This window comes from Myotis daubentonii, chromosome 1 (genome assembly GCF_963259705.1).
Source record: "Myotis daubentonii chromosome 1, mMyoDau2.1, whole genome shotgun sequence".
Classification (NCBI taxonomy): domain Eukaryota; kingdom Metazoa; phylum Chordata; class Mammalia; order Chiroptera; family Vespertilionidae; genus Myotis; species Myotis daubentonii.
Window position 1 is genome coordinate 886,822 of NC_081840.1, and position 13,946 is coordinate 900,767.

General features: G+C 52.4%; 1 protein-coding gene across 7 annotated transcripts in view; it reads left to right on the top strand.

Moving 5' to 3' along the window:
• The window catches only part of PPP1R13B (protein phosphatase 1 regulatory subunit 13B), a 79,754-nt gene that overhangs the window by 56,381 nt on the left and 9,427 nt on the right, over positions 1-13,946 (top strand). For 5 of the 7 annotated variants that reach the window (XM_059685181.1, XM_059685174.1, XM_059685165.1 and 2 more), the window contains exons 5-9: positions 6,806-6,907; positions 9,696-9,870; positions 10,535-10,731; positions 12,861-13,001; positions 13,218-13,398. In XM_059685181.1, the coding sequence (XP_059541164.1) occupies positions 6,806-6,907; positions 9,696-9,870; positions 10,535-10,731; positions 12,861-13,001; positions 13,218-13,398 (796 nt within the window). The remainder of the gene's footprint in view (positions 1-6,805; positions 6,908-9,695; positions 9,871-10,534; positions 10,732-12,860; positions 13,002-13,217; positions 13,399-13,946) is intronic. The other 2 variants (XM_059685192.1, XM_059685216.1) reach the window with 2 other exon arrangements.

The following is a 13,946-nucleotide window of genomic DNA, read 5'->3' on the forward strand; positions in this document are numbered from 1 at the left end:
TACCCAGGTGGTGGGTTGCACTGTAACCTAGCTCTCTTAAACATACGCTCATGGACATTCATAAACATCTTCTCTTCTTTGGATTCTGACAGTGCTGTTGGGAATAACAACCAAATACGTGTAAGGAGTGAATAATAGAAGGGTAAATGGTAGAGGTAGATAGAGTCTTGATGAGACTTCACAGTAAATGGATACAGTGGTTTCTAAGGATGTCTGCAATTCTTTGACATGCCTCTCTTCAAAAGATGGAGCCTGTTCCCCTCCTCCCAGACTTAGCGACTTGCTCCTACCAGATGGAAGGTGGAGAGAGTGACACCCTGCGGCTCTGAGCCCAGTTCACAGGGGAGGGAGCTCCCCCTACCCCACCCCCGGCGCTCTGGGATTGCTGGCTCTGGGGAAACCAGCCACCACGCCCTGAGGACACTCAGGCAGGCCCTGTGAAGAGGCCCGCCCACCCACCGGGAGGACCCGAGGCCTCCCCCAGCAGCCAGCCCCTGCAGGGCGCCCTGTGAGTGAGCCCCCCGGGAGCAGATCCTCTGCCCCGCAAGGCTTCAGATGACCGCAGCCCGGGCTGACGCTGGACTCGACCAACCCCGTGAGAAATCTCAAGCTGAAACCGCCCAGCTGAGCTGCCCCTGAATCTCCCGCCCACAGAAATGGAGAGCCAGGACGCACGTTCAGGTGGCCGGGTTTAGCGTGATCTGTTACTCAGCAATAGAGAACTCGTGCACGTGCCTGGCCTGTGAAGCACGGCAAGGTGGGCTGTCGATTCACAAATATGAAATATTCCAGTGAAACGGAGGAGTGCTGGTGTAAGTTATAAACAGCACGTCGGTGTGGCTGGGAGCTAGCCTGTCATGTCAGCAACGCTTGTTCTCCTTTGCCCGTGGAGGAACAGGAGGCTCATGGGAGACATGGGGGGGGGGGGGTGCAATGGAAGGGTTCTTTGGGATGACCTCGAAATGTAAGTTTTTGTTTTTGCATCATTCTCCAATTTTTCAGCTTTTAGGGAGTTGCACTCAAAATTACGGATAGGAACACTCCCTTAGGGTGAGAAAGGCTAAACAAGAGAGCACTTTAGAACAGGCAGAGGTGGCCCACGCGCACCATAGACCAGAGCAGGGGTCCTCAAACTTTTTAAACAGGGGGCCAGTTCACTGTCCCTCAGACCGTTGGAGGGCCAGACTATAGTTAAAAAAAAAAAAAAAAAAACTATGAACAAATTCCTATGCACACTGCACATATCTTATTTTGAAGTAAAAACACAAAACGGGAACAAATACAATATTTGTATTTGCACGTGGCCTGCGGGCCGTAGTTTGAGGACCCCTGGACCAGAGGGTCGCAGAGGACGCCCCTCCTCCTCCTCGCCCCAGGCCCGTGTGCTCACACACCATCGGACTCGTTCAAGCCAGGCGTGCCCGTTGGCGGTGCCGGAGCCCGTTCTGACGAGCAGTAGGGTTGGGAGAACTGGTGACTGTGTATTGACCTGAAACTGTAATGTCAAAATCATCACCTCTTATAGAGCATTATTTAGTGTGTTCTTGGATGAGTCCTTAAACAAAAACAAAACCGTTGTCTGGAAGAGGGCATGATTCTTCAAGAGCCGTGGCCGTGGAGGGCCGCTAACTGAACCAGAGCCTGGGCAAGCGAGGAGCGTGTTTCACAGCCAGAGGGAGGCTTGGCGGAAACACACTTGGTGAGCACTGGCTGGGGCTCCGGTCGCACAGGAGATGGAGGTAGACTCGGGCTTCTTGTTCATGTTGGGAAGGACCAGCCTCTACAGCACACATCACTAGTGCTCAGGCTGGGAGGCGCGTGTGCATTGCGTCATTCTACAGTGATTGTTCTGAGGGACTTTATTACATGTTTCTAATAACTGGAATGCTGTACCACCAGTTTCAAATTATATTTAAAACATTACCTGGGGAGACAAAAATACATTTTATTAAAGCCATGTCATCAACTGGCTTGTGATCTAAAGTTTTCAACCGTAATTATCAAGTGAGTTGTTTCTTAATATCTTTTAGAAATCTAGTTCTTATCACCTGTTTTTTCAAACAGACTTTATTTTGTTAGCTTTATGACTCATGACTCATACACATAATTAGTACAAATGAGACATTAACCCGGGAAACGAGCCTCCTGTTCATATCTAACTTTTGGCAAAGGTGGGCTTAGCTTCTTTATTGAAAACCAAGTCGCAGTGCATTTGGGGCTGATAGCTTTATTATGGGCATTTTGTGCTTACTTTTTTCATTACTTATCAAAATGCCATTTATATGGAATCCTCTCTTTGCCAAGAGGTTAACATTTTATTTAAAAAGAGGATAACCCTAACCGGTGTGGCTCAGTGGATAGAGCATTGGCCTGCGGACTCAAGGGTCTCAGGCTTGATTCCAGTCAAAGGCATGTACCTTGGTTGCGGGCACATCCCCAGTGGGGAGTGTGCGGGAGGCAGCTGATCGATGTTTCTCTCTCATCGATGTTTCTAACTCTCTATCCCTCTCCTTTCCTCTCTGTAAAAATTAATAAAATATTTTTTTTTAAAAAAAGAGGAGAATTAAACTTTGAACAAGTGTTGGCAGGATGTGGAGAAGTGAGGACTGTCATGTTGTTCGTAGGAGTGAAATGACCTTCACCTTGGCAAACAGTCTGGCCGGTTCTGTGCACCTACCGCACAGCCTGCCTGCTCCTCTTCCTGGTGCGGACCACCTGGAGTCCACGCAGCTATAGGAAGGAGTGCTGGCTGGTACGTGGGACAATGTAGGCAAATCTATAAGAAGCCAGACCCCCAGAGTACATGGAATTCCCTTTCTGTGGAATTCCAGAGCAAACGGGCTGGGCCGTCCTGCAGAGCAACAACCCCCGGACCAGGGGTTGGGTTGAGGGTCAGTAGGACACCTTCTGGGATCATGAAAATGTCCTGTATCTCGGTGGGGTGGTGGCTACACTGTGAGTTTGAAAACGTGCTACCACATTGGAGTGTGATCCGGGCATAGGGGAAGGGTAAGGAAGTATTGAGTCACTTGCAAATCCATTCACCCAGTCATATTAAGCATTAATCTTTCAGCATTAATCATTGGTCATTGGTCATTGGTCGGAGGCTGTGGCAGGCACTGGGCCAGGTGCTGAGGCTGCGGATGAGCGAGGACTGTGGGAGTCTGGTGGGCTCTCAGTAGCTAGAGCCGCTGGTGTAAGTGCTCTGTCAGGTTAGTACTTTGTATGTGAAAGTATTGCAAGTTGGAGGAATGAAGTCCCTTAGCGTTTCCACAAGTAGATTTGTGGAAGTTTGGAGAAAGAAGGAGATGAGCCCTAGCTGGTTTGGCTCAGTAGATAGAGTGTCGGCCTGCGGACTGAAGGGTCCCGGGTTCGATTCTCGTCAAGGGCACATGCACAGGTTGTGGGCTCGATCCCCAGTAGGGGTGTGCAGGAGGCAGCCGATCAATGGTTCTCTCTCGTCATTGATGTTTCTGTCTCTCTCTCCCTCTCTCTTCCTCTCTGAAATATATACATATATATACACCAGAGGCTCAGTACATGAAATTCGTGCACTGGGTGGGGGGGGGTGTCCCTCAACCTGGCCTGCACCCTCTCCAATCTGGGACCCCTCGGACATCCCTCTCACAATCTAGGACCGCTGGCTCCTAACCACTTGCCTGCCTGCCAGCCTGATCGCCCCCTAACTGCTCCCCTGCTGGCCTGATTGCCCCCAACTGCCCTCCCCTGCCAGCCTGATCACCCACAGCTGCCCTCCCCTGCCGTGATGTCCGCGCACGCAGCGGTGGGGACACTGGGACCGGCTTTCTCTGTGCAGCGCATAACTGCGGGACCCCCAGGCCTCACCGTGAGGAGCAGCGGCCGGGGCCCTGCCTCTGCTTTGCATGCGGCCATCTTGTGGCGATGTCGCGCGAGGGTGTACACCACCTAGGTTTTTATTATATAGGATATTTATTTATTTTTAAGGGGGATGATATGACCAGATAAGGGATTATGGGGGTGGAGGGGCTTCTGGTTGGGGGGAGTTGGTTAGACCTGGAGATGGGTGGCTGTATTTGCCATGGAGAATGGGTGCTGTCAGGGCGAGGCTGGGGAGCATCAGTACTCTCCCTGGGACCCAGAGTTGGAGAACATCGTCCTGAGGGGACCCTGCACCCTGTGGGAAGGACATTGGGGCTAGCAGAGGGCCAGTGTGCACGGAAACCTGCGCTGTCGCTGGGAGAATTTTTCTGCTAATTTACTGGTCTTGGGCGTGGCTTGTCTGCTCTGTGACCGGACTCACACTCACCAGGTAACTCCCCTTGATGTGCCCAGGGAACAGGATTTGGTTTCTTCCTATCAGATGTGATGAAAAGAAATAAGCAAGGAATTAGGTCATAGGTTTGTTCGAATAAATTTGGTTGGTGTTGAGAATTTAAAATTGCCCATAAGTGGGTTAGTTTTCATGAGGAGAATGCAGGTGGTAGGCCCCTCACAGAAGGATCGGATTTGCGTCAAAGGTTTTTGTTTCCTTAGATCTGAAAGGGCACCGCTTTTTGCTAATGTTCGCAATGAACAACTAAGGGAATATGTATTAAAATGTAAAATGTTGCAGGTTTGTTGAATTACTAGTTTGTGGTGCTTGTGTTTTTAACCTGCTTACAGCACAATTAAATTGCACAGGTGTGTCACTTTGCAATAACCCGTTGAGCTGTGCACTGTGATTTACAGCTTCCTGCATGTCAGATCCACTCCCAATAAAATCGTATTACATACATGACATATGATGGCTGCACTGCTTTATGACAGCAGGTGCACATGCAGAGCTCTGGCTTGCTCACAGCTGTAGCAGCAGAATCCTGGGCAGCTCATTCTCTCTGTCTCTTTACATTGTTCTCCTGGCCATTGGTGGGCAAGGGGCCAAAGAGACAGTCTGTGACTTGTTGAATGGACGTGTTTTAAGGAGTAAAAGTTCTGATGGTTAAAGATCACCTTTCGCTGTGAGTGGAGCATCTCGGTAGGTGGAGATTAGCAGCCGTCCATCAGTGTGAGAACAGAAGTTTGATGGTTCTGCCAGGCGTTTTGGTCGCATAAATGAATTTCTTTTCAAATGGGAGTTTCTATGACTTGGCTGTTTACAATATCTGGTTTTGAAAAGGGCCTTGGTCCATATTGCTTGCCCAGGATCTATGCTGAACAGGACAGGGGTCCCAGTTATGACTGTTGAACAAATCCTGATTCCATTTTCCAGGAGTCAGGAATGTGCTTGAACACTATAAGGTTTGGGGAGACAAGTCAGAGGAGCAGGCTGGGACCTCTGTTAAAAACACAAGAGGAGCCCCGCCGGTGTGGCTCAGTGCTTGAGCACTGACCCATGAACCCAGAGGTCCCGCTCAGGGCACTGCCTGGGTTTCAGGCTCCATCCCGAGTAGGGGGCATGGGCGTGCAGGAGGCAGCCAATCAGTGATTCTCTCTCATCGATGTTTCTCTCTCTCCCTCTCCCTACCTCTCTGAAATCAATAAAAATATATATTTTTAAAAAGAATACAGGAGGGCTGAAACCGGTTTGGCTCAGTGGATAGAGTGTCGGCCTGCGGACTCAAGGGTCCCAGGTTCGATTCCGGTCAGGGGCATGTACCTTGGTTGCGGGCACATCCCCAGTAGGAGATGTGCAGGAGGCAGCTGATCAATGTTTCTCTCATCGATGTTTCTGGCTCTCTATCTCTCTCCCTTCCTCTCTGTAAAAAATCAATAAAACATATTTAAAAAAAAAAAAGAATACAGGAGGGAAATACAAGTATCACATGATCTCACTCATATGTGGAATCTAATGAACAAAAAAAACTAATGAACAAAATAGAACCAGAGACATGGAAGCATGCAACAGACTGATGTATTTCAGGGGGGAGGGGGCAGAGATTAACCAGAGAACTTATATCCATATATGCATAACCCACGGACACAGACAATAGAGTGGTGAAGGCCTAGGGAGCAGGGGTTGGGGGACGGGGTGGAAGGGGTCAATGTGGGGGAGGGGGCATCTGTAATACTTTCAACAATAAAGATAAATTTTAAAAAAATACAAGAGGGTGGAAGGTAAGAGCACAATGGGCTCAGAAGTAGAAAGTGGAGGTCTGAGGCAGGACAGTGCGCACGCCTGGTTAGCAGCAGCGGGGTTGGAGGGACGCAGGCCTAGCCAGAATCGGCCCTGGGCACATCCCTTTCCCTTCCCACCACACAGATCTAGCGCAGCAGGCACGCAGGGCGCAGGGCGTGCCGAGTGGGGAGGTGCTGTGCGGAGGCCCGGGACAAGGGCTCCGCATCCTGCTCTGCCTGTGGGCGCCACCTGCCCGGGCTGCTTGCCTCAGCTCCTGTGCTGGCGTTCTCATCCGTAGGAGGGGGATATGCTAGTCCCCACCTGATATGCTGGTGAGGCTTGAGCAGTCGTAGATGACAAGTATGTGGCTCAGGGCAGAGCACCAGGCAGGCGTGTAAACATGCCCGGTCTATCATCGTCTCCAGCAGAGAACGGGCCCGCTCTCGGGTTCCGTCAGCTGCCCTCCTCTCCGTGTTACCGTCGGGTGTTCGTTCGCACAGGCATCTGTCTCTAATGGGTCGGTCCCTCCTGTAGGCGCTGACACAGGTAGTGTCTCGAGCCCAGAGCTATAAGTGACGAAACACTCAGCTGAGGAGAGCTCTGCTGAGAAAACAGGTCGTTTGTGCTCTCCTGACTCTAGGAAGCCTGTTTACGCCCCTGCTGTGCTTCTGACACCAGGGAAGGGGGTCGTGTAGAGGGTTTCTTCCAGCTGTGCTCTCTCCTCTGCAGGTGGGGCACCCACGTGTGGAGCTGACCCTCTCAGAGCTCCAAGACATGGCAGCCAGGCAGCAGCAGCAGATCGAAAACCAGCAGCAGATGTTGGTCGCCAAGGTGAGTTACAGAAGCCGCGGCGGGAAACGGGCAAAAGCGTGTTCTCCAAACTGGTCCTTTCGGTGGTTCCTGCGCTCCCAGGCAACTCTCGTCAGCGGGGCCAGGCCACGGGAGTCTCAGCACCCTGTTTCTCTGTCATCTCCTCCCTACCAAACACATGCGTGGCTTCCAGGCGTGGGAGGGTGTCAGGGCAGGAGCACTTGACCCTTGACCTGTACACACAGACACACTGGAAACGATCGACCTTGCCCCGTTGTGGATAAAATTTAAGGGTGTTTTCCGTTGTCGTCTCCTTTTCCCGCCGGGTGTGCTCTCAGCTGTGTAGTCGGCCTTGGCGTTCTGGAGGAAGCCAGCGGTCCATGACCCCCTGCTGGTCCCGGCCCCGAGACAGGACACTGGTCATCAGGGCTGCCCTGGCCTGGGCCACGCTCCGAGGCCCCCTTTGGTTGACTGTGGTGAGGGGCACAACGAGCTCTACGTTTGTTGCTGAGACTCTGAAACAGTAGGATTTAAAGTTTCTCCAAACGATGGTTTAGTCATGGATTTTCAAGTGAAAACCAGACCTGTCATCCGTGCCCTCTGGAAACGGCTCCCACTGTGACAAGCTAGACGTCCTGAGCTGCTGAGAGAGCCCGTAGCTTCGCTGCCCGCTCTTCCTGCTCTCTCTGCCAGAGCGCCCCTTTTTCTCTGTATTCTTTCCCGGTACAGTGGGTGTGCAGTATCACACGAGTTTCCAGGGTGCAGCGTAGCGGTGAGACATTTCCATAGCCTACACAGTGGTCCCCCGAGAAGCCTAAGGGCCCCTTGGCACCGTAGTTATCATAATGGTATTGACTGTGTTCCCTGTGCTGGTCTTTCCATCCCTGGGACCATTCTTCTTTTTTTTTTTTTAATATATATTTTATTGATTTTTTACAGAGAGGAAGGGTCAGGGAAAGAGAGTTAGAAACATCGATGAGAGAGAAACATCGATCAGCTGCCTCCTGCACGCCCCCTACTGAGGATATGCCTGCAACCAAGGTACATGCCCTTGACTGGAATCGAACCCGGGACCCTTCAGTCCCCAGGCCGATGCTCTATCCACTGAGCCAAACTGGTCAGGGCTCTGGGACCATTCTTAACTACAGTTTGTACTTCTCAGTCCCTTCACTTTTCCACACAGTCCCCCACCCCCTTCGGTGGCAATCGGCAGTCTGTTCTGTGTCTGTGAGTCTGTTTCTGTGACGTGTGTTCGTTTATTGTTTCTTAGATTCCACACAGAACTGAACCTGTAGATTTTCTTAACCATATGTCCAATCCAACTTTTTTCATTTATCGAATGATCTTGTAATTCATTGTACTGTCCACTTTTATGTAAATAATAGGTTAAGGTGCACTTGTTCTTAAAAGTTGTCTTACGAAGTTTATTGGACTTATAAGAATAAAAAACAATTAGAAGTTAAATACATTGGAAATATTTCATCTTATTAATAAGATTTCTAAGATGAAATGTACATAGTATTATGTAATTATAATATTTTCTAATTCTACTTTTTATTTCCTTTCCAAATCTTGATCCAAGAGTATTACTGTTGAGGAAATTCTTAGGTATTTTCAGGGTGTGAACCGCGAGTGCACGCTGACTTCACATGTGTCAGTGTGTGATGCCTGCACAATCGCACAGGGAGGTTCTGTACATGCATATGGGCCTTGAAGATTAATGCTGACTTATCCTTAAGGTGTGTGTTCAGATTAATGGGGAAACTACTAAAGTGGTTATATTTTACTTTAGGGTTGTCCTGTTCTTGTTTAACTATAAAATGTTCCATTAGCCCTGACCGGTTTGGCTCAGTGGATGGAGCGTCGGCCTGCGGACCGAAGGGTCCCGGGTTCGATTCCGGTCAAGGGCATATACCTTGGTTGTGGGCACATCCCCAGTGGGGGTGTGCAGGAGGCAGCTGATCGATGTTTCTCTCTCATCGATGTTTCTGACTCTCTATCCCTCTCCTCTCCTCTCTGTGAAAAACCAATAAAATATATTTTAAAAAATGTTCCATTAGTTTTGAAGAAGCTAATCCTAAAGAAAACAAACACTTCCTGGGCTGTGGGGTGTCACTCAGCAAATGAGAGGTTTATCGCTTATTTGATCACTTACCCCTTTTCCGTAGACGGCCCCCTGCTGGCCACGCCACTTCCTGTAGGTGAAAGGGCCTTGGAAGCCACTGCAGCAGAAGCCCTCCGGGCAGCAGGCAGCTGTGGGCGGGCAGAGGGGATGGATGAGCCGGGCGGGCGGTGCCTGAGCAGCCCAGGCCGCCTTATCCGTGCGGCTCCTGTGGGAGCACTTGCAGGCTGCGTGGTCGCAGGGTGCCGAGCGAAGCCCGCCTGTGAATCCCGACTCTCCTCTCACTTCCTCCCGCACAGGAACCAGTGTGAGCCGTCTTATGTGCGTGTGGCCCCTCGGGCGTGCTCATGGTTTTTCTGTTAATCCTCACCCGAGGATATTTTCCCATGACCTTTTAGAGAGCGTGGAAAGGAGGTGTGGGGAGAGAGGGAGGGAGAGATCCACGGACCTCCTCCCGCTGGGGCCAGGGATCAAACCCGAATACCTGGGTTTCGCGCTCCCAACTGGAATCAAACCCGAGACCCTTTGGTGCGCGGCCGACGCTCTAGCCACTGAGCAACACAGGCCAGGCCCTGGAACCTTTCTTTCGTATTTAAATAGGTGATACTGTGGGATGCACCCCAGGTTTTTTGTGTCTAAAAGGAAGCATGCATCGCAGTTCTCAGTGAGCTGTGTTTCTCTTGTTAGGAGCAGCGTCTGCATTTTCTACAGCAGCAGGAGCGCCAGCAGCAGCAGTCGATTTCTGAGAATGAAAAGCTTCAGAAGCTGAAAGAGCGGGTGGAAGCCCAGGAAAACAAGCTGAAGAAGATCCGAGCCGTGCGGGGGCAGGTGGACTACAGCAGGATCATGAACGGCAACCTGTGTATGCTCCCACGGGCCGGGCCGGGCCGGGCCGGGCGGCAGACGCAGTCGGGTTTCTGCACACGGTCGGTCACGCCTGAGTCAGAGCTGGTGTGGAGAGTGCACTGCTCGCCGAGGGGAAGAGGGTGGGCGGGCTGGGCTAAGTGGTCTTGGGGTCTCCCCGCCCGGCCGTGCAGCACTGGCCCAGCCCCTCATGGGGGCCTGTCATCATTAAGCAGCTGGTCTCACCTGCGTATAACGATAGACCACACAAATGCATACTTTCTGTTTTTGTCGGACGGGTCTCTGTTACCCTGTTAATCCAGCGTGTGCCTGCTCTGTGTTCAGTGGTGACAGAGCGGACGGCGATGGCCTGCCTCACAGAGCCGGGTCTGCTGGTGCCTTTAGATTCCCAGGTGGCTGTGGGACTCACTGCCCATCAGAGAATGTCCACTCGTGAGGGAAAATACTGTTTGCCATGCGAGCCAGTCACGCGTGTCGGGAGGGCGCCTGGAATGTATCGTGGGTTCTGGTGTCACAGTCTTCTCCCTGGGGTCTGGCCCTCGGTGACGCTGGAGTTGAGTTAAATGTAGAGACAGGAAGGAAGCGCACCGAACAGAAGTAACCCCACGCCAGGAAAGGAGACCCTCAGCTCAGTGACGTTTTCTTTCTTGTGGGCATCACAGCTGCCGAGATAGAGAGGTTCAGCGCCATGTTCCAGGAAAAGAAGCAGGAGGTGCAGACGGCCATTCTGCGCGTCGACCAGCTCAGCCAGCAGCTGGAGGACCTCAGGAAGGGGAAGCTGAACGGGCTGCAGCCCTACCCCGGCAAGCTGACCGGCCCGGCCGCCGCGGAGCTGAAGCGGCTGTACCAGGAGCTGCAGGTAACGGGGGTCCGGGATGGGTTTAGTGTCCTGTCCTGATCTCCAGGTTTTCTTCTGTGGCTGGAGACCTCAGCTGCTGGGGACACACTGATGGGTTCTAACTTGGTAGAGGCAGGAAATGTAGGTTTTTAGTATCTTCATAGAGTTCTGCATCTACCACCACAGTCAAGTATAGAACATCTTCATCAGAAGCCCCACCCCCTTAGCCATCCCTTAGAAGCCCCTCCCCCTTAGCCATCCCTCAGAAGCCTCAACACCCCCCCACCCCCCCCAACACCCCCCCCCCGCCCTAAGCAGTCAGGAGCCTCCCCCCCCCCCCCGTCTCTGTAGCTCCGCCTATTCTGGACACGTCACATATACAGGTTTGTGTAGTGTATCATGTGTGGTTCTATGTGACCGGCTTCTGCCACGCGTTTTCAGTGCAGAATCGAATTGGCAGTGCGATGAACTAGTAAAGAATTAAGCTTTAGGTGATCTTTAAGGTGTCTGTGTAAACTGTTCTGATGAGATTCTTAGATGCCTGCTGTTCAGTCCTTGACTCAGTCAGCATGAGCTGCTGTAACAAAATACTGTAGACGAGGAGGGTTACCTAGACCCTGAGGTCTCACAGTTCCAGAGGCCGAACTCCAAGATCAAGTGCCGGCAGACACGGTTCATGGAGGGTCTGCTTCGGCTTGAGGACGGCCACCTTCTCACTGTGCCCTCATGGCTCTGGTCTCTTCCTCTTGCAAGAACCCCATCACGGGCCCCATTCCCATCACCACTGCTAAGCCAGATCCCCTCCCAGAGGCCCCACCTTTAAAGACCCCTGAGGCTGAGCGCTTCAGTGTGGAAATTCTGGGAGAACACAGACATTCAGTCCATAGGAATCCACAAGATTCCCATTTCTCAGAAGTTGTCATCAGCAGGTGATGTTTCAAGCCAGAAGCAAGTTTTGCAATTCTATTAGTACTTGGTAGAAAAAGTATTATATCATTTTATGTAATGAGAATATTTAATTAGAGTAAATTAGATATCACGTTTGTTGCTGTTCTCTAACATAAATGCATACAAATAAAATATAAAATTTTATGGCTGTCAACATTTTGTTGTTATTAGCCCTCATCAGAGGATATTTTTTCCATTGCTTTTCAGAGAGAATAGGAGGAAGGGAGAGAGAGAGGAAGAAAGAGAGAGGGTGAGGGAAAGAAACATCTATGTGAGAGAGACACATCGATTGGTTGTCTCCTGTACATGCCTCAACCGGGGCCGGGGATTGAGCTTGCAGCCCAGGTATATGCCCTTGACCAGGGATAGAATCCACAACCCTTCAGTCTGCAGGCTGGCGCTCTAACCACTGAGAAACACCGGCCAGGGCTATTTCTAATTTTTTTTTTACAGCAACCTATTTTAAGAAGCATGTTCCCCATAACCAATGGACACAGGCAGTAGGTGGGCAAGGGCATGTGCTAGGGGGCAGAGCAGCTGGGGAGAGGTCAAGGGGGGAAAAGGAGACATATGTAATACTTTCAACAATAAAGAATTTAAATTAAAAAAATAGCGTGCTCCCTGTCCAGTGCATGCATATGGCATGTGCTAGTACACGTGTGCGAGCATGCATGCGGCGTGTGCTAATACACGTGTGCATCTGGAGCTGAGCGTGACGGGACTCACGTTCTCTGTGTCTCTGTCAGTTCTCTGTAGTGCTGCCTGCAACCCACTGAAGCGATAGAACATGGTGGGGCAATGTGGGCCATCCTTTGTGCGATCCCCGCTGCCCCTGCAGTGAGGTGCCTCCTTAAGTGGCCTGTGGGGGGTGGAGAAGACACCTCTCCTTAGTGCCCTCGAGGAGTGCTCAGGGCACTTGTCACTAACATCCATCCCCGAGGACGGAGGTATGGTCCCCACAGTCATTACTGGTGCCAGTCATTCTGTTTGCCTCAAAGAGGACACATGGTTCCTTTCTCTTTTTTGGTTGGTAAGAGATCTGCTGGCTCCACCTGTGCTGTGCCTGTGAACACTGCACCAGCAGCAGTGCGCTCCTGTAAATGCACATCCGGGCTCAGCGAGTTCGTCTGTTCTTACCCTCCCGGCAAGGATAGCTTGGCCGTTTAATGCAAATCATACAAGCTGTATTTTCTATGTTGCAGATTCGTAACCAGCTTAACCAGGAACAGAATTCAAAACTGCAGCAGCAGAAGGACCTCTTAAATAAGCGCAACATGGAGGTGGCCATGATGGACAAGCGCATCGGCGAGCTGCGCGAGCGTCTGTACGGGAAGAAAATCCAGGCACGTGGAACAGCAAGTGTGTCCCCCAGGGGAGAGGGGCCCGGGAGCGGTCCTGGTGCGTAGGTAGCCCCAGATCCTAGGTTACCAGAGAGGGCCACTCACAGGCCTATGGGCCGAGGCCCTCCCTGACGCCTCACCCTTCCTGGACGCTCATCCCTCAGGTTGGTGGGGCTGCTCAGTACGAGGAGATGCTGACTCCTTTCTTCCTGGTTGCAGCTGAGCCGTGTGAATGGCGCGTCGTCGCCACAGTCACCCCTGAGCACGCCCGGCAGGGTGGCTGCCGTGGGACCTTACATCCAGGTTCCCAGCGCCGGCAGCTGCTCAGCGCCGGGGGACCCCTTAAAGCCCCAGTCTCTCACTGTTGCTTCAGGAGCTGCCCATGGGAGGCCCAAACCCGGTAAGTGGCCGGCCCTCTCCCCGGGAGCGTGAGCAGGAAGGGGGGCCGTGGAGCAGCGTCCTCCGAGGGGCCCCGCGTGTTCCTGCCGTCTCCCCCGAGGCACCACGTCCTTCAGGGCAGCTTGGGGAGCGGCGTGCTGCCACGGTGACCATCCCATAGACAGCACTGTGACTGCGCTCCCCGCCCCCACTCCGCGTGCCTCAGTCAATCAGGAAGTCCACAGACCACCCCTTCGCCCTGGGCCACTGAGGCGCAGGGACCAGCGCGGCCCAGCTCCGTGGGGCGTGGGGCATGTGGCGCTCCCACTTCCTGGCCACCCGGGCAGGCTCTCCACAGAGACGCCGCCCCCCTCCTCAGAGGAGGGTCGGCTGGTTCTCAGCAGGTGCACGAGAGCCGGGGCTCCCTTGCAGGAGGACGCGTTATGGCTGGGGGGACGCAGGCCCCGTAGCTCCCGTCATGTTGGCAGGTCCCCACACCGCAGCAGCCTTACATCGACGACCACAGCCCTGCGACTGGCCTGCCGGGCCTGTGGGAGGGGCCCTTGGAGG